Source organism: Phaenicophaeus curvirostris, chromosome 18 (assembly GCF_032191515.1).
Source record: "Phaenicophaeus curvirostris isolate KB17595 chromosome 18, BPBGC_Pcur_1.0, whole genome shotgun sequence".
NCBI classification, from domain to species: Eukaryota; Metazoa; Chordata; class Aves; order Cuculiformes; family Cuculidae; genus Phaenicophaeus; species Phaenicophaeus curvirostris.
This window is the reverse complement of record NC_091409.1, coordinates 7161571-7183669: the sequence shown is the minus strand read 5'-3', so window position 1 is coordinate 7183669 and position 22099 is coordinate 7161571. Positions and strand designations below refer to the sequence as shown.

Genomic DNA, 22099 nt, shown 5'->3' with positions numbered 1-22099 from the left:
GGGGGACAGGGGCTCATCTTCCTGGGATATGGAGACCAGGCTGTGATGAGCAGAAAAGATGCTGGCCTTTTTCTACATGCTACGTACCCCTTGCCTCTTTTTGTTTTCCTCTCTTTTGAAAAAACTGTGTACAGAGCCTCCTCTGTTGCCTGTTGCTTTGGGAGCTGTGTCCACCCTACCATCTCCCTTAGCCAGGAGAAGTGGCCACCTGCCCTTCCCTGAGCTGGCTGCTGCTGCCAGAGCAGTTTGTGCCGATCACACCTCTGAGACCACGCTGCTCTCGCGCAGGGTCCAGCTGGGAGTCCTCTCTGCCTCATAACCCCAGGCAAGGAGGGCTGCTCTGTGGTGGGGCTTTTCTCACTCCTCCTGCTGTGGAAAGCTAGCAAATCAGAGTCGTAACAGGATTTGATTACTCTTATATTAATCAGGATGGAAATTTGCAGTGGTATTTCATCTCTGTTTATTTTGTCTTCCAATTGTAATGTCAAAAAGATAAATATATGGTTATCCAGGACTATGGAGGCTCCTATATGAAATGTGTGCTTGAGGTGCTCGTTAACAGATGGTTTGATAAACATCTGAAGGCATCCATTACCACATTTCTTTCTCTTGTATTTTCCAAAATATGATTGGGTGAAAAGCTAAAAGTCAATGAACCAAGTGATCATAATAATACATGAATATCAGAAAAAAAGATTCAGAAGGATTCCAGGGAACCGGGAAGCTAAAACTCAGATTACTTTGTCCAGCATGAGTTCAGTCCTGTAGGTAATGAGAGGAACCTCTTTGGAAGGTTGTCCTTGACCCTAATGAACTCAGGAAGACCTTGGCCATTACATTGAGTGAATGCTGGACTGGGCCACCTTGTAATGTGCGTGTATATATGTGCGTATATCTATCTATCAATGTATGTATCCGTCTGTCTGAGACACACACTGTGTTAATATCTCTGTCCAGGGGTGTGATTAAGACTTCTGTACGCACTGGAGGATGCCTTTGGTTGACTCAGTGAGCCCCTGCTCATCCAGCCTAGGCTGTCCAAGGTGTCACTAACCACTACTGCCCACAAAAACCAGTGTAAATCACCGGAGCCTGGTGGGCCATGTTAGCCTGCGTTGGTGTTTGACCTTCTAACCAACTAAGCTGGTGTCAGAGACTCATGCTGGGACTGACAGTAATCTGGAAATAATCAGTTGCCTTTAGGGGAGCAGATTATTTGCACAGAAAGGAATTGCATCTTTCTGTAGGGACTGCAGAGGAGACTTAGAGGAGAGTAACCCACGTGTCTCCCTGAGGCTCTGCATGCTGAATATCCCACTCCCATGCTGCGATGCTCAGCCCCCTGCTCCAGGACAGCCCCGGTACCACCACCGGTCCCTTAGGGCTTCCTGGGGATGCAGGGTCCCGTTGCGGGTACCTGAGGAGTCCCCATGATGCAGAGGGTGGTGTTGGCTGAGCTTGTATGGGATGCCACAAACCAGAAAGAATTCCTGCCAATTCCTTCTGTGTGTGCCTACGAGCTCCTCCGATTGCTGAGTTCAAGTGTAAAATGCGATTGGTTTTTTACGCCCTTCAGCCTTTTCGGTCTGTCCGTGAACTCAGCAAGACGTGCCCGCTGGTGGCCAGGTGGGATGCTGGGGACCACCTCATTACCCTTCCGCAGGCAGAGGGCTGCTCCATGGCGTGGAGAACCCTGGTCGTGGTGGCGATCTCCTGGCAGGGCAGTGCCTGAGCAGCGACTTAGGATGGGCTCACGGGAGCTGTGGTGGTGCCTGAGCAAAGCCAGTGACCCCCCACAAGTGGTAAAGCCCATCTAAAAAGCACTACGAGAAACAGATGCGTGAATGCAGATGTTCAAGTCCCTTCCCATAAGGGACTGCACCACACTGTTTTTATCGATTTAATTTTAATGCCAGGCATTATATAATGCTGTTTCCTCTATGAAAACTGCAAATTCATAGATTAACTGGCTCTCTTTGTGAGGGTTGTTTCTCGCTTGGTTAAAAAAAAGGAAGAAATTTGAATCTTTTGGATGTTGTTGGGCAAAACAAGTTAAACTTTTGGCTTTCCATGGCTTAGACAGTTAAAAGAAAAAGGCTTTTTTATCTGTTTAGAAAAAGACGAGCGTACTTTTTGTTTCCAATGCAAATGAAAAAATCTTCCTGCAGGACTCAGTCAATTGTAGATGAGCTGATGCCACCAATTCAATGCAGAATGTGTCATTTCTAATGATGACATTTGTTGACCACAGTGAGACAAATTTCAGAAACCCGCTTGATTTTGATTTGATTTTTCCATTTAGCACTCAAACAGAAAACTCCTGTCATGAACCCGGCCCTCAAAACCCCCTGTCTTTGAAACCTAGAGTCAGTAATCAAAAGTTTCCTGTCTGGCATTTGCTTCCAGGTCTAATTTTTACTCTCCCCTCATTTCCAGTAAAAGCAAACCGTGCAGAGAGTCACTATGCGGATGCTGCTCAGGAAACTCTAGGTACCACGGGAAATGCGTCGCACGGAACTAATCAAAAGCTGCACGGCTCATTCTCCCTCTTCCCTGCTACCACCCGTTCTGGTCACTACTCTGCTTAATAGAGGTACTAGATGAGTAAAAAAAAAAAAAGGTGAAAGAGCCTCCCTGTTGTCCGCTCAGAAATTAGAGGCTTCCATGTCTGCTGATCATGCAGAATATGTGATGCAAAGAGATGAGGATGGAGAATTTGGTCTGGGTTAGCAAGCCAGTGTCTGCTCAGCAATGAAGGAGGCCAGGAACTGAAGTTGAACAAATGGACAAAGAATATTAATTTTATTTTTTAAAAAGACCCCTTCTTCCCTATCTCTCCATCCCTCCTCAAGGTCCAAGGACTCCTTGCAAATTGAATTGCGCTGTGCTGCACATCAAGTTAGTAGCATGAGAAATACCAGCTTCCTATCTCTGCTCAATCACCATTCCTTTGGCTCTGAACATTACAAATTGACCTTTCCTAGTCCTGTGGCCTTTGGAAGCCATGGCTTGCCTATCTAGCACCTCTACTACGCAGCTAGAGAAGGACTAATCTCAGCCTGTCCTACCAGGTGTAGGGGATACGCGTTCCCCATAGCGTTGACATTGGCATTGTGAATGATTCTGTTTCTGGATCCCACGGGGAACCGATAGGTAGAGCAGGAGGTTTCATATAAGCAGTGTTTTCATCTTTTTCATCAAGGTGACGATTGTTAGGCAGCTTCAGAGAATCCCAGTGAGCATCCCTTAGTGCACCATCTGATGACCATAAGGGTACACAGATACCCGTGTCTGATTTTACTTATGCATAAATGTCTACTTCCACACCTGCACTGGAAAAGTCTTTTCCCCAACCGCAGACACTGCTTCTCAGCAGCAAACATGCACCTTCTTGAATTACCAACACCCAGAGTTTGCATGCTGTGAATGCTGGCAGGTGAACCCCATCAGCTCTTCCCCCCATGGCCAGGCAGGTGGAAAGCCCAGGAGTGTGCAGGGCACTGAGTGATGCCGCATGCTTGTGAAATCGGATTTTTGCATGCTCTTTTTTGGAGTCCGTTTTAATTCTCAAAATCACCAGTCTCTGTCTCCCTCAGAAAGCCAACAAATTACAATTTTAAAAGTATATGTATCTCTGATTCGCTCCATTAATTGTTCCAACTTGTATCTTTTCTTTTCTTGCTATATTTTCCCTGCTGGCTATTTTTATTATCTGTCAGTTTAAAGGCCAGGACTTGTGCTTGAGACATGGGTGTACTAGAAGCTCAGAAGCAGTGTGGTAAATCCCATCTCTGAATGGGTAACAAAGAGGATGGGAGCATGATCTAGATTTCATAAGCAGTTCTCCATGGTGGGACATCCCCTGTACCTGGATAAATAGCCTGAATCTTTGAGTTGGCTTCCTGCCATGTGTTTTGATGGTGCAGTGGCCTTCCTTGAAGTTTATTCTTGAAAGAACTGGTTTAAATATTGGGGGATCACCAGTTGCACGGGCAGCATTTCGATACGTTGCCAAATAGCAAAGATTTGGTCAGTAGTCTAGTTGATAAATGTTTTCGTGACTTCTGCAGTGTTTCCCTTTGTCAAGTAAGGGTGGTTGTATCCTTGGAGGTGGAGGTGTAGTGCAGTCAGGGACCCTTCCCCGCAGAAAGGCTTCTTTCAGTTCCTCAGTGTTGAGGTTGGTTTGGGCGGAAATTAAAGCAAGTAGCAATGTTCATAGTTCCTCTCACCTGTCCGCATCCAGTTCTGTTTTCTGGAAAATCAGCCTCTCTGATCTTAATGTCTTCCTTGCATGTCTTCCTAGGCATGGATTTTTAGTTGGAAAAAAGCAGTATAATTTTTTTGTATTCTCTACTGAATTCATTCCCACTGTGGTCCTCATTTCATCTCCCCCATCTTTTTTTTTGCTTGTTTTGTGAGGGAAAGGGAGGATGAAATGAATTATTATCTCGAGATTTTCTTAATCCACTGAAGACTGAGAAGGAGGATTACAACCCATGGTTCTTCCAGTCAAAAAGGAGTCTTGAACTTTGGAGTAGCTACAAGGGCATCTTTGTTACTTGCATCCATCCTGAATGTAGTGTTACACACGCTGGGCTTTAGTAAAGCTATAAGTTAACTGTGAAGGGACGTAAATATAATTTAGATGTCTTGTTTTCCTGGTCCCTTGGTCTACCTGCCCGCAATCCCCCACTGCATGAACTCTTAGGGGCAGATGCTAGCACTTTGATGCATCTAAAGTTGAGTACAAAACGCCTTCATCTAGGATGCATATAACAAAGTAACAGCAAGCAATGAGGCAATCATGGAAAACTCAATGCAGGTAAATTAATAGAAAACTCCTTAGGAAGCCGTGGTTTCTTAATGTACTAAACCAATGATCTCTAGTCAATAAATGCGATAAAGCATGCGTTTTAGACAGTAATGTAACCATACCAAGCCAGATTAGCAAGTCTATCATATTCTGCTTTGTAAGAGACTTTCCTGATGTCTACCCAGAGAGATGAAGGCACCACGGAGACCTGAGAGTGGGAAGAAATGGCACACAGGCCAGAGAGGGAAAGGTGTTTGTAGAGCTCTTGACTGGCCAGCAGGTCGGTGTAGTGTGTTTCGTAAGGTCTCATTTAGGAATAGTTGGCCAGCTTGAAGATGCAATCTAGTTGTTTTGCTTTGCTCCTGGAATGCAAAACCACTGAGCTGGTAAATAGCAAAACATTGCTAGAAGATGGAGGATGTTTGGGATATGGTGTTTGACAGTGTAATAACAGAAATACCAAAGCAAAATACTAAAGGCCGAGGTTAAAGACACATGACTGGCTCCAGAGCCCCTTCCCTCACACGAGGCCCCGTGTTCGGCCAGGTCTATGTGATGGCTGTGGGGATGGTGCAACCCTGGTCTTTCTTGTTATGCTTTCAGTGAGTCTCTTCAACCTAAATCTGACACAGTGGTTTTGGTCAAAGAAGAGGAGGAATTACTCACCGTGACATTGGTCATTGGCTGGCTGCTTGTTTGCCTCATGCCCAGGTTGCTCTGCTCCTAGAGACTCCATTCTTTGGGCTGAACTAACTTTTGCAATGGCTTTTCTGAAGTCACTGGAGGCAAACCAGACCTGAGCCTGGTCCTCTCTTGATTCCTATTCTAGTCACGGCAAGATTTGCACACACAGATATGTTTTCCTTTCCTTCGTGTCTCCAGTAACTGGATTTTGCCTGTTATTCACACCTGCAACCAGACTGGAGCCTGGTGATGGCCACAAAGGCTTTCATTCACTCCTGGCACTCCTACCTGGTTTTAACAAGCTGTTCTCATATGCCATAAGCTCAGCACATACTCTGGATTAAAAAGCAGCCTCATTTCCCAGCAGGAGCAGTGTCTTTCTCCTGGCCATAGCTTTTCAGAAGAACGAACGGTTCCTGGTTGAGTTTGTATGCAGAGATGGAGCCGAGTCCATGTTAGTCTGATGTTTGCTGCCTACAAAATGAAAGGAGAAAATGAAACGATTGCTCAAGTGTAGTTTAAAATCAATGACAAGAAGTTACAGGTAATGCTTTTTATTGATCCAAAATAACTGCTGATGCAATGGGTCCGCATTCTTTAAAAGCGCTGATTTAATACTACAGAGGGCTGTGGAATGAACGCCGAACTGAAGGGTTTCAAACAGGAGCTCAAACCCTCCTAAGGAGGCTGATGGCAGCTCATTTGAAGGTTAGTTCTCATTAATTTTGCTGCTGGGTGCTGGGCTGTTGGACCTAAATGAACCTAAATGCAAAGCCCACTAAAGCAGGGAGCATCTTTCTGTCAGCTGTGGGGCCATGGGTTGGTCCTCACCTGTTTGTTCAGCATAGGCTCTTGTTTTCTGACTGGCAGCAGAGAAAGAGTCAACCCAATTTCTATCCTTTGTTGAATTCAAGTCAAAAGCTGAAGGTTTTGTAAACCTTCCCCAAAGTCATCCTGCAAATATTATAATTTTTTTGTTATTGAATATATTTTTATAGGTGCCAACTGAAGCTCTAGGAACTAAAGCATGGCCTGTTATGCTGTTACTGCTTCCCATGATCTTTGTCTCTGATTGCAAAGCCACAGTTTCCCTTCCCCCCTGAATGAGCAGGGAGCCTGCCGTGTGCTCGTGTCTCTTTTAGCTATCACGATTGCGAGCTTCACTTCACATTGTCGTGTGTGGCTGGGTTACTGCTTTCCTCGTGTTCATGTCACCAACACATACACTTACCACTGAACTGAGGCTCATTTACCATCTGCTTGAGTGACATCTAAATACCACTTCTCTGAGACACTCGGCGTCACTCTGCATGACTTTCTGGTTGAACGAGAACATGATCTTGGATTAGCTGAGAACATATATCTCCACATATGTCTATATTTCTTTTGGACTCTTCCCTACCAGCTCCTGCAGACCCCAACAGCATCCCTCCTCTGCAGGGATTGTACTTGCACGTGATCCCAGGTGTCATTTAATAATGAGACAAGTGCATGGTGGAAGGGAAAATTCAATTAATTGTTCCTGTTGTCTCAGGTCATCAGGTTACATGAGTTACATCAAGTTACATCAGGTGATGTTTTTCTGTCTGAGGAGAGAGTACTCGGGAGCAAAACCCATCCAGATCCTTATTGTTCATCAAATTTCTAAGAGATTTCTTTTTAGTGTGCTAAAGTGTTGCCCCTCACGTTATCACACTTGAAACTCTTCCCATATATTCCTTACTCAGTTCAGTGCTCTCTTTTCTGCCTTTTGTGATTCTTGTAAGAGTTTATTGTGGGAATGGAAAAGGGCCTCCAAAGGAAAGGCCCTGTTCTACTCAGTGACAGGCAACTGGTTTCACACCGAGATCAGTGATGGGAGCAACTCTGCAGAGGAAAAGGCACAAAGACATTGCTCCGAATTTTGGATGTTGGTGTGTTGCTGATTCGTTTTTATAAAACTTATTTTTTAAAAAAAACAAGTAGTTCAAAATATTGATACTACTGAAATGCAGTAGATTTCAGGAATATTCTTCTATAAAATCAACTAAAATAAAGAGAAAAAAGATCTGATTGGCCTATTTAGGATCAAATGACAAAATTTCAATCTGTCTTTTAATGCAAGAATGCCTCTGATATCATTTTCAGCTATGCTGAACATCTGTTGGTCTCATGGCTTTCAGACAGACTGCAGGTGGGCAGCACACTGGAAATGAAATCTTAGAAATATAGAGTGGTTGGGATTGGAAGGGACCTCAAAGCTCATCCAATTCCAACCCCTGCCATGGGCAGGGACACCTCCCACTGGATCAGGTGCTCCAAGCCCCATCCAACCTGGCCTTGAACCCCTCCAGGGATGGGGCAGCCACCCCTGCTCTGGGCAACCTGGGCCAGGGCCTCCTCACCCTCACAGCCAAACATTTCTTCCTAAGAACTCATCTCAATCTCCCCTTTTTCAGCTGAAAACCATTCCCCGTTGTCCTGTCACTCATAAAGAGTCCCTCAAATCTGCAGGACTTACCTACGCAGTTTCACTGAGTTAAAAAAATGCATTTTTAATTGGATTAATTCTGCCTTTTCCGATTTAGTCATGAATGAATTTTATTTCCTCTCAAATGTATCTTTCAATGTGAAGTTGCTGCCCAGCTGGTGGCCGCAGATGACCTGTCCCTGCAGCCCAGGAGCTGCTCTCCCCGTTCGCAGGGGGTTGGTTGCATCAGGGCAGCGGTGCCTCCCTGGGATCACGCTGTGCAACTCCACAAAACGCTGCCTAAGCAGCTTTCTCTCCCTGTAAACGTTTGATGTCTCGCAATGTGAAGTGACTTTGTAAAAATAGCACCTTCTTACTCAACAAATCTGCTCCCTGGGTGCCTTTGAGTCACATCGTCTGCCTTTACTGACGAAGACAAGTGTCTGTTCCCGTCAGCACAGTCCAGCTGCTGCAGCTGGGGAAGAGGGAGCTGCAGTTTGCTTTGCTTCAAATACCAGCAGCGACGTTCTGATTGAAGAACCTCTTGCCAGTTTTGAAGGCAAAGAAGGACTATTTGCCTCCAGGTTTTAAGGTGGCGTTGCTGAGAGACAGAAAAAAGCCAGGATTTTTGGTTGGTGACCTGAAAATCTGTTGTGGATATCAAAATTCCTGCAATGTTCCTCCCACAAATTGAGTCAGAACATTTGCAGCAAAATGATAAGTGGCTACTGCGCTGGGGAATTCCATCCATGGTTTTATTCAGTTTTGATGACCTATACATGAAATATTGGCTGCCTGTGCGAGTACCTGCTTGTCTGACCTCTATCAGTGTATTTTAGTAACCAATTGCTATTAGGAAGATACCAAATTCTCCAAAGCTATTTGCAGTTTGGTTTCGCCAACATCTTTTTGTTTGGCAATTTTCATGTGAAAATTCATCATCTGCACTCGGATGGAAGTTTTTGATTACGAATTTCAGAATCTGGAAAATGATTAGTGCTGGGTGGGCAGCAGATGGTTTCTCAGTGAGATTCATCTCCCTTTCTGGAGCGACGTTCTTTGCATTTAACTGTTCGTATTTAAGTATTTAAATATATGACTGGAAAAAGAGGAACTCTTTGGAATATATAAAAGGGTCAGATTGTGTTTTAAGAGGGAGGAACTGAAGAAAGGGAAAGGATAGGTCTGAGCACCAGAAGTGAAGTGTTTCCAAAGAAGTTAAAAGTTTAAGATAAAGGCCATATTTTATTTGATGTTTTTATTAGATATAGGGTTTTGGAAAGCAGTTGTGAAAGAAAAGCTTCCTCGCTTGTGAGCAGAGCTGATCAGTGATTTAAGGAATCATGACCTCATTGTTGAACGTCATTCTGTCCCGCCAGCCCTGGCATCCCATGAAGGGCTTCTGTTTAAGTCCTCATTATTTTCTCTCTCTTAATGATCATTCTCATTTCACCCATTATGACGAAAACATTTCTACAATGCTTTCTTTTTGAAAAAAAAAAAAAAAAAGAAAAGAAATATATATATTAAAAAAAAAAAAAAATGCCAACAGCAAAACTACATCTCACTGCTGCTTGGAAGTGCTCTTGGTTTCTAATGGCTGGTGGGGAAGGACTGCGTGGTTTCCAGAATGACTCCTCCTGCTGTCTCCTTTTTGTCTTTGTTTCAACGTGTTTCTCTGAACAGTCAGAAGGTCAGTTTGAAAGATCGTGTCTTCTCCAGTCCCCGCGGTGCTGGCACCAAAGGGAAAGGCTCTCCACAGGCTCAGGGCATCCGGAGGTCCCCCAGTGCTGACCAGAGCATCGAGGACAGTCCAAGCAAAGTGCCCAAGAGCTGGAGCTTTGGAGACCGCAGCCGGGCCCGGCAAGCCTTCCGCATCAAGGGAGCAGCATCACGGCAAAATTCAGAAGGTGAAAGGCTTGGGCTGCCATGTGGGACCCCCGAAGCACTAGCTGGCACCAACGTTCTCTCCATCCCCACCTAGGAAGGGCAGAGCTGCAAGCCAGGGTGCTGAAAGAGGTCTCCTTCTTGTCTTTTGGCTTTGAACATCATAAGAGATAAGAAAACCTCTGCTGACACCCACAATAATGTGTGTATTTGTGTATATAGGGCTGGGGGAAGGAGAAAGAGTCAGGCATCTAGAGATGGAGGAGAGCTGCAGTTGGCATTGCTAGACGTCACCTTACCCTGTCTTGGGAAATGCTTTTATTTGGATGCTCAACAAAGATAGCTCTGGTGCTTCCCCCGGGGTTGCTCTTTCCAATCTGATTTGTCTTTCCTCATGTGCCACCAGCACAGGAAAGAGTAACACATTGTTTTTATTCCTCTCTCTCCCAAATCCAGAGGCAAGCCTCCCCGGAGAAGACATTCCCGATGAGAACAAAAGCTGTAACTGTGAGTTTGTGACAGAAGATTTGACACCAGGACTGAAAGTCAGCATCAGGGCAGTGTGGTAAGAGAAAGGGGTGGGGGGGAAACAGTCTGGAAAAATAAAAAATAGGGAAAAAAGAGGCGTTTTTAAGTCCAAGCAGAGGTAGCAAATGAAATGCCTGAGCTACAGGCTGTTCTTCCGCTGGGTGGCCTGCCCTCCTTTACAGAAATCCTGCCAGAAAGGGCAATTTTTGCTGAGGGAAGGAATAAACAGAGAAACAGGAAAATCCCCCACAGGGATGCATCCAAATGAGTGTTCTCACCATTTAATGCTGACATTTATAAAAGCAGTGCAGAGAGGGCACTTGCACAGCTGAGAGCCCAAGGGGCGTCGGGGACCCCCTGTTGCAGACAGGGCTTCAGCCACGAGCCCCCGCAACCTCCTTCCCCTCTCCTATTGCTGCATCCTTTCCAGACCCCACAGGGTTGGGAGTCGTTCCATTTTCTTTCCAAAGCAGCTCCCTGCAGTGCTTTTTATCTGCCACTAAGCAGGTCAGGTGTAGCCCAGGGACTATATTTACTATATTTTGCCTTTCCTCTCCATCTCCTGCAGCATTATGAGATTTCTCGTCTCCAAGCGCAAGTTTAAGGAGAGCCTGCGGCCCTACGATGTGATGGATGTCATCGAGCAGTACTCAGCCGGTCACCTGGACATGCTTTCCCGGATTAAAAACCTTCAGGCCAGGCAAGAGACCCCTCTCTTTGCTTCATTTTTTTGTTCATTATGTGGGTATTGCCAGGAAAGAGACTCTTTTCTTTGCAGCTACAACTCGTTCTTTTTCTTCCTAAGAGGAAACCTCAAGGAAAACGATGCTTGCTGGTAGAACCTGCAGGGATGAGCAGGACAGGGACCATAAAACTGCCTATGTCAGGACATACGTGCAAAAATCAGGGCTCGTGCTCCTCCTTGGCTTTGGGAGTTTCTGTCATTAAGATATAAACCACAGGGAATGCAGGTGCTTATCTCTGGTCCTCCTGGCAGGATGGCACAGGTTTGATGCCCCAACCTTGAGGCTAATCTGGCTAATTCGATACCTTTCTAGCAGTGAGAGAAAAATAAAATCTAACGTGCTGGTTGAGACCCTGATGCTATGGGTACAGCAAGGGAGCAGTGGCTTCTCCAGGTGTTCAGGCCAATTAAGGTGGTTTAGGAGGGATCTCTCCTTGGATAGCACAGTCTGCCAAAAGTAAATGCAGATGGGAATTTCTCCTTCAAGCCCCTCGTTGTAGGTGCGGATCTGCTGAGCTGCATTTCAGCTTCTCTGCTTAGATTTTAGAGGCAGGTGAGTTAGTTTTAATAGGGGAAGTATTGTGAAAAAGGGGCAAATGGAACAGAGTAGAGCATTTAGATTTTCATTTTTCGCTATGATCACCAAATTATTTCTCCTGTAAATTAATTTGGAACGTTAAAGAAAGGATCTGAGCTAAATCTTTTTGCCTGACCGCAGCTCCCTTAGCCCCGATGTCCCATGTTAAAAAACAGGCTCTGAACCCCAGTATCCGCTGGCTATGTTGGCTCAGCAGAAGCAGTCCCAGTACTGCTGAGCTCAGAGGACACCCAGGACGGGGCCAGGGACAGGCCAAAGGCTATCTACAATCAAAATAATACACTATTTACTTGGACGATGAAAGTATTTCCCACCATAGCTGTGGTAGCCAGGCTCTGGAATTTTTCCTTTAATTTCAAACCCATCTTGGGCCCTGGCAGAGCATGCAAATGTGGGAAAAAATGGGTTTGGGTATGAAAAAAACTAATACGAACCCCAGGAATGGAACAGAAAAGTTGCCTTAAGTAAAAGAGGAATCTCTTTTTTCCCGTGAATGTCTTGGAGACAATTTTAACTCAGCTATTTCTGATGTTCAAGCAGCGGAGGTAACTTTCTCAGTGTTGCTGCATGCTGTGCGTTTCCCGTTTCCAGATATGGAGGCAGAAGGTTCTCCCTTGCGATCGAGATTAAAATATCTTGGAGAATTTCCTCTCTTTGAGCCTCTCACCCCCACTCAGCACAAATTTAATGGTTATAGATCCAAGACGCTGAATCTGGAGAGAAAAGAGGAGGGAAGGGATTTGTATTTCCTAACTTTGTAACCTGAAACCTGAGGTCTCTGCCTCTGCAGTGGGTAGAGAGCTGTTGGGGTTGTCATCTCCACTGGCTCCAGGGGAGACACTTGAGTTTTCAGCAGCCTGGCAGATTGTCTCACCGTCCACGCAAGCCTCCCATTGCCAATCCTTCAACCTGCTACAAAGTACAGCTTGGTTGGCTTTTTTTTAGGGTGGGTGTGGTAAGGATTTGCAGCTTTCAAGGACCAAACTTAATTCTCCTCTTAGCTGTACCCATGGGACTGTCAGGCTGAGGCTGCTCAGGCTGGACTGGGCTAGGGCTGCCATCCACCCCATTGCAAGGAAGTCAGGAGGACTGGGAACTGCTTTAGCAGTAAGTACCTGTATTTGGGATCCAGGGCTATCAGGGAGCTTCGCTGGTTTCCCTGTCCCCACTGAGCAGGAGAACAGTGCTGGTGACAGGAACACTCACCCCTGGGGTTGTCCTTGGAAGCACTCCTCACTATAGCCAGATGGGCACCAAGAGGTCCCCTGGCTGGTTGTCTCCCCAGTACAGCTAGAAGGATGTAAGAGACCCTGTAGGTGAGATACGTGCCTGGGGTGGCTGTGGCCAGTGTTGGGGCACGACCAACTGGTGCTAGATGTGCGGCAGCCCCATACGGTGGAACCCAGGGAGGTTTTCACAGGGCAGCTCAGAGGAGAACAGGTACTTTTATTCCCTTTTCCTTCATCAGTTAAAGCACTGTATTCTCCATGCCAGCTCAGCTCAGCAGGGCTGGCCGTGACCTCCCATAGGCAGGGCTTTGTTGAATTAAAGCTGCATTCAAGCAAATTTCTCCTCTTTAATCATTAATGCCTCTGTCACTGTGTCTGTAATGTGTTCTTTTCAGTGTTGTGTTCACACTGTCTCATGTCTCATCCTGACACCTTGCCAGCCATGGATGTCTCCCATTCATTGACTTAGACAATCCTGCAATGTTATTTCGCCAGCTCCAACAGCTCATGCTTTTCTGAACGAGCTGAGGATGTGTTATCTAGCACTGGAACTGGAAGGAGAATGAATTTATGGGTTTTCATATCCAACCACCTCAAGGGGATATCGCTACACATACACAAATATATTCCAGAGGGTAAAGCATGCTGCCTGTTATATCTGGGGTGGGGGGATCTCCTGATGGTGTTTTAGTGGTGCCTAAGTCTCCAAATCTTACCATGGGGTGAGTAAGACTCTGGCTTTTACCAACAACCAGGTGGTAGGAGACAGCCTTCTGCTTCCAGCAGAATGTATTTTCAAATTCTCCCTCTTTCTCTCTCTGTTGTTTCTGTTTTTCTGTTGTTTCTTTCTGCAACTTTTCTGACCAACTTTTCTCTACGTGTTGCTTCATTATGCATTTTGCTGCTGTCTTTTTTTCTTATTTACTTTGCCAGGATAGATATGATTGTGGGTCCCCCGCCCCCTTCAACTCCCCGGCATAAGAAGTATCCAACCAAAGGACCCATGTATTCTTCCAAAGAATCTCCCCAATACTCGCCTAGGTTAGGATTCACCAAAATGCCGCTTTCTCTGGATTTTTCATTTGCTTTAATGTCAAACCCCTTTCATGCCAGTTATATGACGGCATTTATCACTGAGCAGTGCAGCTAAATCACAACTCAGAAGGGCTTACTACTTTGAGTATGCTCTGATTTACTCAAGGAGTAATGGTTTTAAACTAAGGGAAGGTAGATTTAGGCTGGATATATGGTAGAAATTTTTTATGTTGAGGGTGATGGAACACTGGAACAGTTTGTCTGGGGAGGTGGTGGAGGCCTCATCCCTGGAAACATTTGAGGTCAGGTTGGATGGGGCTCTGAGGAACCTGATCTGGTTAAAGATGTCCCTGCTCCTGCAGGGAGATTGAACCAGATGACCTGTAAAGGTCCCTTCCAGTCCAAAGAATTCTGTGATTCTAATGTCAATAATGAGCTTTCACACTAGACAAACCAAAGAGGAAAAAAAGGGACATTCTTACACTCATCAGTAGCCATTGGTTTCTTCAGGTAGTGTATTGTCTATTTGCAGTCTTCTTCTAGGTATTAGAAAGCAGAATTACATCTTTTTAAAATCTCATATTGTATCAGGCTCTCTTCACATGTAAAAGGTGGAATATTTTCCCACAAAGCTGATTCAATGATCTGTTTTCTAAAAGGTGAAACACTCCACACGCACGTGAAGGAGGTCTTTGCACTATGAAATGAGTTCACTTCAGTGGGCAAAGTAAGAATGAAGTGTTTCATACCCAATAAACGCAGTGGTCTCCTTGTCTTGCTGATGCAATTCTGTCAACCACAAAGGAAAAAAAAGTGTTAAAATATTAAAACCACTGAACTTATTAAAAAAAAAAATTTGATCCTAGTTTTGCAAGCATGAAGAAGAGCAGGAGCCAAACCCAGCCCTCAGTCACGCATTGCCCTTATTAAATTCTCTGTTTAATTAAAACCATACGTGAAGCTGATGCCATGAGGAACGTCAAACTGAAGTTCCCCTTTGAGGGCATCCTGAGGTCTGGTCAGCAGGACCGTGAGCTGGGCTCAGTTTTCACCTTGTAGTGACACCACTGGAGCCCAAAGCAGGTATAAATAGTTGCCAGAAAGTCATTTCTATGCATAAATAGCAAGCGATTTTTAAATGCAGGGAGCTTAGATTCAAATATTTTCTTTTCTAAATATATTTGCCCTCCCTAAAAGCTGATACGTGACAAATCTCTTGATTTGTATTTAAGCTGCTCTGAGTAATCTTTGCTAGAGGAATGTGAGTAAAAGGAATGTTGAAAGCTTACCTTTTCCCACTCAGCTGAAAGATTAAAAAGAATAAGAGAATATTCCAGAAGCCCCAAGCTTTGTGCTTGGAAAAAAGATGCTCTTGGGAAGGTATTTTTTCCCATTCCTTCTCCCTGCCAAATGATGAGGCCCAAACCTAATTTTTAAAAATGAAAAGGCTTCCTCACCTGCAGCAACATTTTGATTTTGAAATGAAAATACAGATTGGAATGGATTTTGTTCTTCACTTAGAGACAAGGTTTTTATGTGAAAGCTTATGCCTTGTGCACAGAAAAGGTGATGGATGGACACGAAGGGAGGAGGCCTCACATTGGGATGTTTATTTTATTCCCTCCATTGCTGTATCACTTTACTGTCAATGACTTTCCAGCCACCTGTTTTCACAGTTTCTAATAACGATGGCCAGATTAAAATCTTTTCACACGTGGCCAGTAAGTTGCTCCCTTTTTTAATGAATTGAATTTTCTATTATCTTCTTTATTGAGCTGTGGCTGAGAGGCTCCAGAAAGCAGAAGAGCACAGAAAGCTGCTGAGATCTCTGCTCCCACCCAGGACAGGCTTGTGCTGTGCTTCATTTTTGGCAGCTGCAGCCTCCTGCGGAGACCAGGGGGACTTGTGAGGTGCTCGAGGTGTGTAAGGGGTAGGAATCAGTGCCCTGAGCAGCTCCAAGCCCAGATCCAAACACTCTGGGTCTGGCTCTGCTGCTGCCATGGCCTTCGTCATCTCAGCACCACGTGGGTCCATTCCGTGAGGGTCCCCCAGGCTGCTCCTTTCTAGCCTGCACACCCCTGTTTTAGTCAGATGCTTCCCAGATCATAAGAAAACAATAGGAGAAGAAGAGAAACAAAACAAAAGTGATGTCCCATGAGCTATCTGAACCCCTTGGTTGTGGTGCTCTGGTGGCAAGGGCTCAGTTCAGCCAGAAGTTTTCTGCAAGTAGCTCCCAGCAAAAGTTGTTGGAAATTAGTGGGTGTCCCCAGCTGAGGTTTGGCTGAAGTTGTTTACTCTGTGCTGTACATACAGACAATTCAGATTAAATTCCTTTGCTCAGCTGATTTAATACAGAACAGGTACAACCTCAGCTGTAATATTTAGACAACAGATATTAGTAAAATGTGGCTAGAGCAAACTTTGTTGCCAAATGAGGAGGTAAGTAGCCAGTCCTGTGACATGGATGAAGGGGGTTTGGCTTCAATGCCTGTACAAAAAATTATAAGAGATAAAGAAAAAAATAGGAAAAAAATGGATATATACTCCCAAACACTTCATTTTTATCTCATTTAAGCCGTTTGACCTTTTGATGTCTGCTTCTGGCCCGAGGGTGACATATTACACCTCTTTGCATGCACTGTTGGCATGAAGCATAATGAAGCATGAGAAAACCTGCACTGTGGCTGATGCAAGACTTTACATTTTATTTTTGTATCATTAGAAAGAAGGAAAGATTACAAAGTTCACTTTAAAGAGCAGCTCCCTTTCCCTCCCAAACTGAGACCCAGCAGAGCCTCTCGAGGACAGCAGATGGCACAGTTTGTCGTGCATCCTTAGAAATCTCTGAATCCTCTTCTGCCACAAAGGGAAAAATATGAGTCTGATTCTTCTAAAGCCTGAGCTGAAATCTTCCCTCCACACCTCTATTCCACACAGCCAAGATAAGCATTGGGAATCATATGGGATCTAGTGCGGAGTGGGATTTGGCATCTCAGAAGATTCACAGTCCTTTGTCACACAATAAGATAATTCACTTCCCTTCTTGCAAAGGTGGAATATGTTCTCTCTTCTTCATCTTTTGAGCTTTCCTGCCCAATTTGGATGAAATCTTGAACTCTTTTGTAACGACTAAAAGGACCTTCAGTTCTTTGTGGTGCTCAGCTAGGCACTGATGGGTTAGGAGCTTGTGAGGAAAATCCTCTCTTCTCTCGCATCAGATAAGGTGCAAATCAAATCTCTGGGCTTTGCTGAGCACAGGAGCACTCTCCCCTGGTCTAACTTCTGCAATGGGAAGCAAAGGAGTGGGAGACCTTGAGCCTGGTTTCTCCCATGAGGAGAGGACTCGGTTCACCTTCCTTTACCCTCTGAACTGCAATCAGTGTCCTACAGCTGTCCATCACACTGGCCTCAGTGCATACCCTGCCTCCAGTGTGGGAGCTGGCTCTCTGGTTTCTCAGAGGCGTGGAAGATGATGACCTCAGGAGTCAGGACCGTGTTCAAGCATAGACACGAAGGGAATGAATGAAGCAAGACTTCTCCTGGGCTCTGGTGTTAGTGGTATATGGGCAGGGGCTTCTGAATGCTTTATGTGTGAGCTCTGTGAAGTGCTTCAGTCCTGCTTTTAAATCATAGCAGGTCTACAGGCACGTCCAGCCTGCAGGTGGTGGCAGAAGTCAGGGCTTTCCTATACGATACTGGTGATCACTCCTTCTATGAAGTGCCAGCTGACCTTCTGTGCTTCACCTGGGCCAGGTGAGGTTCATTTAATGGACAGGTCTTCTCTTAGGGACATGAAAAAGAAAAGTCTTCAAATTCTGCAAGATTAGAAATAGGATTGCACAAGACTCTCTGTTGTTCTGACGCTCCGTAGCATGGCAATGTTCAGTTTTCCTCTCTCTGTTACAATCTGTCCTGCTTCCCTGCTCTACTCAGCAACTGTTGAAGGACGTCTCATCTCCTTTAGTGGACACATTTCAGCGTTAGTGCTGTGCTAGATGGGACAGGAGGACAGAGCAACCTGATTGCTCTTGACCTTCCACTGTATTCAGTAGCATTTGGACTTTGGGCCTCTTTAAACTCATGCTCGTTGTTTTACCAATCTACTTGCTTGTGCATACAGGAGTGGAGTTCGTACAGTGGCTGTACTACGCCTTGACTTGTGATTCCAAACCAAGGTAGCTTGAGGTATCTAATTTAATACCTCTTTGCTTTCACGGTAACAACGTTGCTGTAGGATTTCTTGTGCTGTCTGTCATGTCAATAATTGCATCCCTTGTGGGGAGTTCCCGTACCTGTCAATAATCTGCTTCTCCCATTACAAGAGAGAAATAAGGCATGTGTATTCCTCACACTTGTAATTGCAGCACTTGGTGCTCCTTGTACTCCTGTGCTTATATGGCTAAGCAAGGGATCAAATATGACTTTTTTTTTAAGCAGAGTGCTATTCTATCGCATCCCTGCCCAAACGAAGTATCTTTTGGGATCAAAGATAAACTCTAAAATAATTGTTGGCTTATAGTTTCTGTCTTTAGTGTGATGTGCTCATCCACTTCATCTCTTCGCGCCAGATCTTCTGGTGCTGTAAACTGCTGTTGTTCTAATATAAGCCAAGGGAGCCCCACTGGTCCACACCCTCTGATATCTGTCCCTTAATGTCAACTACCAACATACGTACTGAGTCCTTGTCAAACGTAAAGACAACAGATGGCTCTTGTGTTGTAAATAGCCTCACGTCTCATTCCTCTCCTTGGTTTTTGTTTGTTTGTTCATTTCCCACTGTCTGTCTTCATTCAGCTCCTTCCTTTTCCTCCTCCTGGTGCATGGACCCATGGCCCACACGGCAGAACTGCGTAAGAAGCATTTTGAGTTTTCCGCTCAAGATACCTCGACTTGGTTTCAGTCAGATTAATTAACCCTTCTTTTCCCCCGCCACCCTTACGTTTGGTGCATTATGCAAGAGTAAAGTTTGCCTGGCGTAGAATTAGGTTGTGAACTGGGCTGCCATTAAGAAGCTATTCCAAAACTGAGTTGCTCCTTGACTTTTGAGGGGTCAAGAAACTGCAGTCTTTACTCTTAAGAAAATTCATAACTTCATGCCTCAAATAAAATTGGCTTCTAGGTTCCAAAGTGGCTCTTGCCCTCCTTCTTCCTCTGCATACAGAGCTTCATAGCAGCCCAGGTGTCTCTAGACTGGGAACGAGGAGTTGCAAATGTAACATGTGTAAGGAAATTAGTGCCAAGCAACATGCCCAGTAGCTGATTTGGCAGGAGCGTCCTCTGCTGTTACCAGCTCTGAGACCTGCTTAGAGAAGACATCTAGTGATACAGCGGTGAAGGGCAGAAGCGTTGAGCCAATTTGTTGACGTTTGGTGAGTTCTGACCAAATTCAGCCTTGATGCAATTCCACTAAAATGGTTGATGCGATGCCTGTTTTTCTGGCACTTAGGACAAGCAGCTCATTTTCATGGACGTGAGAATTACACACTTACATTTGCATCAAGGAGAGGAAACTGCTGCAAAGACTGAGAAGAATCCCATTGACATATGCTAGGCAGAAAACTTGATCTTCCCCCAAAATGATAATTTCTCAGTACAAATAACAAGTTAATTGATTTGGAAGAAAGCCAGTTAAAGAACTTCTTTGCAGTGGGTAAATTTACTGTGCATAATGTGCCAGGTTTTTATCTGTATGAACAGAAATGGGTGATTTCAAACTTTGCTAATACTGCTCTCAATTTTGCATCTGAATTAACACTTCAGTGCCGCTGCGTGTTTGTGAGTAATTTGGAGTGTTAGCTGGGAGAGGGGCTGTTGCTTTTGGAGGTGCCACAAGTGGAGCCCTCCTCACCTGCTGCCTCCAACTGACTCCAGATTCTTTTCCGGGGGCGGGGGGGATTTTCTGATCCCGCTAGAGTTGACCAGATCGTTGGGAGAGGATCCTCCATGACCGACAAGGATCGGACCAAAGGGCCAGCGGAGGGGGAGCTGCCTGAAGACCCCAGCATGATGGGCAGGCTTGGAAAAGTTGAAAAACAGGTATACTGGGGGAGGAGGGAGTTCTTATCAGAAGGTGTGCATGCATTATGTTGTGTTTTCTTGCCTTATTTTCCCTGGTAGGACATTTCCAGTTAGAAAAAAAGTCAGAGCTGAGAATATTTTGAAAAGAAGCAAAGTGGATGTTGTAAAAGGGCATTACATGTCTTAGAAGCCTAAGTACTACTTTAGAAAGAGGCATTTTGGAGCCCAGCATGTATAGGCTTTCCCTTTTTAGCATTTTTACCAAAATATACATTATTGTTGTAAATGGCACATTGTGGGGTTTAGCACTGCACTAGATGTGTTCAAGGAGTCTGTGAGCCTGGCTGCTGTAGGTGCTGGCCTCGCTGAAGATGGAAATCTTCCTCGAGGATGAGGCTCAGAAATCCCCACAGCCTCCTGAGCCCAGGTAGCTGCTGGACACAGGAAGGAGCTGAAAGCCGCTGGGAAGGTGCGAGTGTGCTCCAGCTCTCCTGGCATTTGGTACATGTCAAAAAGGTTACAGGAGTTTAAGCCCTGTAAAAAGGTGGAGAAGTAAGGGTTGTTTTTTTTCTGAATAGGACAATTAAATATTTAGTAAAAGTTTCAGTTCGGTGCAGGGCAGTGTAGGCAGAAGTCATCTATGAAGCCCAGCCCTGTACTTGTGCCTAGATGGGTTGGAATTTGCTTGTGGTGTGGTTGCTAAGGGTGTTTGTGGTCTTTTGCAGGTTCAGTCAATGGAGAAGAAGCTGGACTTCCTGGTGAACATTTACATGCAGCGGATGGGCATCCCACCAACCGAGACGGAAGCCTATTTTGGGTCCAAAGAACCAGACCCAGCACCTCCCTACCACAGCCCTGAAGACAGCAGGGAGCACATTGACAAGAACGGCTGCATCATCAAGATCATCAGGTCCACCAGCTCCATGGGTCAGAAGAACTTCTCTGCCCCTCCAGCCCCTAACAACACGTGCCCGCCCTCGACATCGTGCCAGCAGCAGGTCTACCAGCGGCAAAGCCACGGCTCCTCACCTGTCGGAGACCCCGGCTCGCTAGTCCGCATCCCACCTCCTCCTTCCCACGAGCGCTCCTTGTCCGCGTACAGTGGTGGGCACAGGGCGAGCGCAGAGTACCTGAGGAATGAAGACATTACAACCAAACACCACGAGAGTGCCATGAGAGACAGCGACACGTCCATCTCCATCCCCTCAGTAGACCACGAGGAACTGGAGCGCTCTTTCAGCGGCTTTAGCATCTCCCAGTCCAAAGAGAATTTGGACATCCTTAACAACGGTTGCTATGCAGCCGTGGCCAAAATCAGACCCTACATTGCAGAAGGGGAATCAGACACCGATTCTGACCTCTGCACACCCTGCGGTCCTCCTCCCAGGTCGGCCACAGGCGAGGGACCCTTCAGTGACATGGGCTGGTCAGCCCCCAGGCAGTGAAACCTTCTTGCAGCCACCAAGCCACATCTGGGCACTGGCAGCTGCCCACTCCAGCTGTCCACGTGTTGAACTTCTCAAGGAGATTGACAGCTAAGGTTTTCCTCCTTCTAGGACATCCTTAGCTGGCAGATACTTTCTTGCAGCTCACTCTGGGAGGGGGAAGAGCAGGTCCAAGCCTGCATTTGTGGAAGAGGGCACGGTGGTGAGCGAACTGGAGCCGTGAAATCCAGATTTCTTTCATACTCTCTTTCTAAGATCATTAGGCGAAGTTATTTCATGGTGCAGGGTAGGCAATTTGCATTTCTTGGGAATCCTCAGAAGTGCAGGGCAGGAATAAATCACCCGGCCAGGGCTTTTGGAGGTCACAGGAACTGATGGCTGACAAATGTTAGATGGGAATTGCCACATCATGGCACTGGTGATTAGACCTTTAGGTGGTTTGGAGTCATGGAATGAACGCGTGTCTGTTTCTGGCTAAGATTTCAGGTTCCATGTAATTACAGGGGGTTGTTACTCTGTGGTTCCTCGTTAACCATCAGGAAAGTGGCATAATTCCAATATAATACATGTATTGCTGTATAGGACTCTGGAGGACAGGGATGATGGCAGAAATGGTTGCATGAACAGAAGACATGGCCTTAAAGTGGGACAGGTTAGGATACCGCTCT

General features: G+C 45.6%; 1 protein-coding gene across 2 annotated transcripts in view; it reads left to right on the top strand.

The window, feature by feature from the left end:
* Positions 1-21887, top strand: part of KCNQ2 (potassium voltage-gated channel subfamily Q member 2) — a 65921-nt gene extending 44034 nt beyond the window's left edge. The window contains exons 12-18 of one of the 2 annotated variants that reach the window (XM_069871904.1): positions 2437-2490; positions 9633-9856; positions 10290-10398; positions 10930-11061; positions 13867-13974; positions 19881-20004; positions 20712-21887. In XM_069871904.1, coding sequence (XP_069728005.1) covers positions 2437-2490; positions 9633-9856; positions 10290-10398; positions 10930-11061; positions 13867-13974; positions 19881-20004; positions 20712-21431 — 1471 coding nt within the window. In that variant the 3' untranslated portion in view covers positions 21432-21887. The remainder of the gene's footprint in view (positions 1-2436; positions 2491-9632; positions 9857-10289; positions 10399-10929; positions 11062-13866; positions 13975-19880; positions 20005-20711) is intronic. The other variant, XM_069871905.1, reaches the window with a different exon arrangement.
* Positions 21888-22099: the final 212 nt, after the last annotated feature.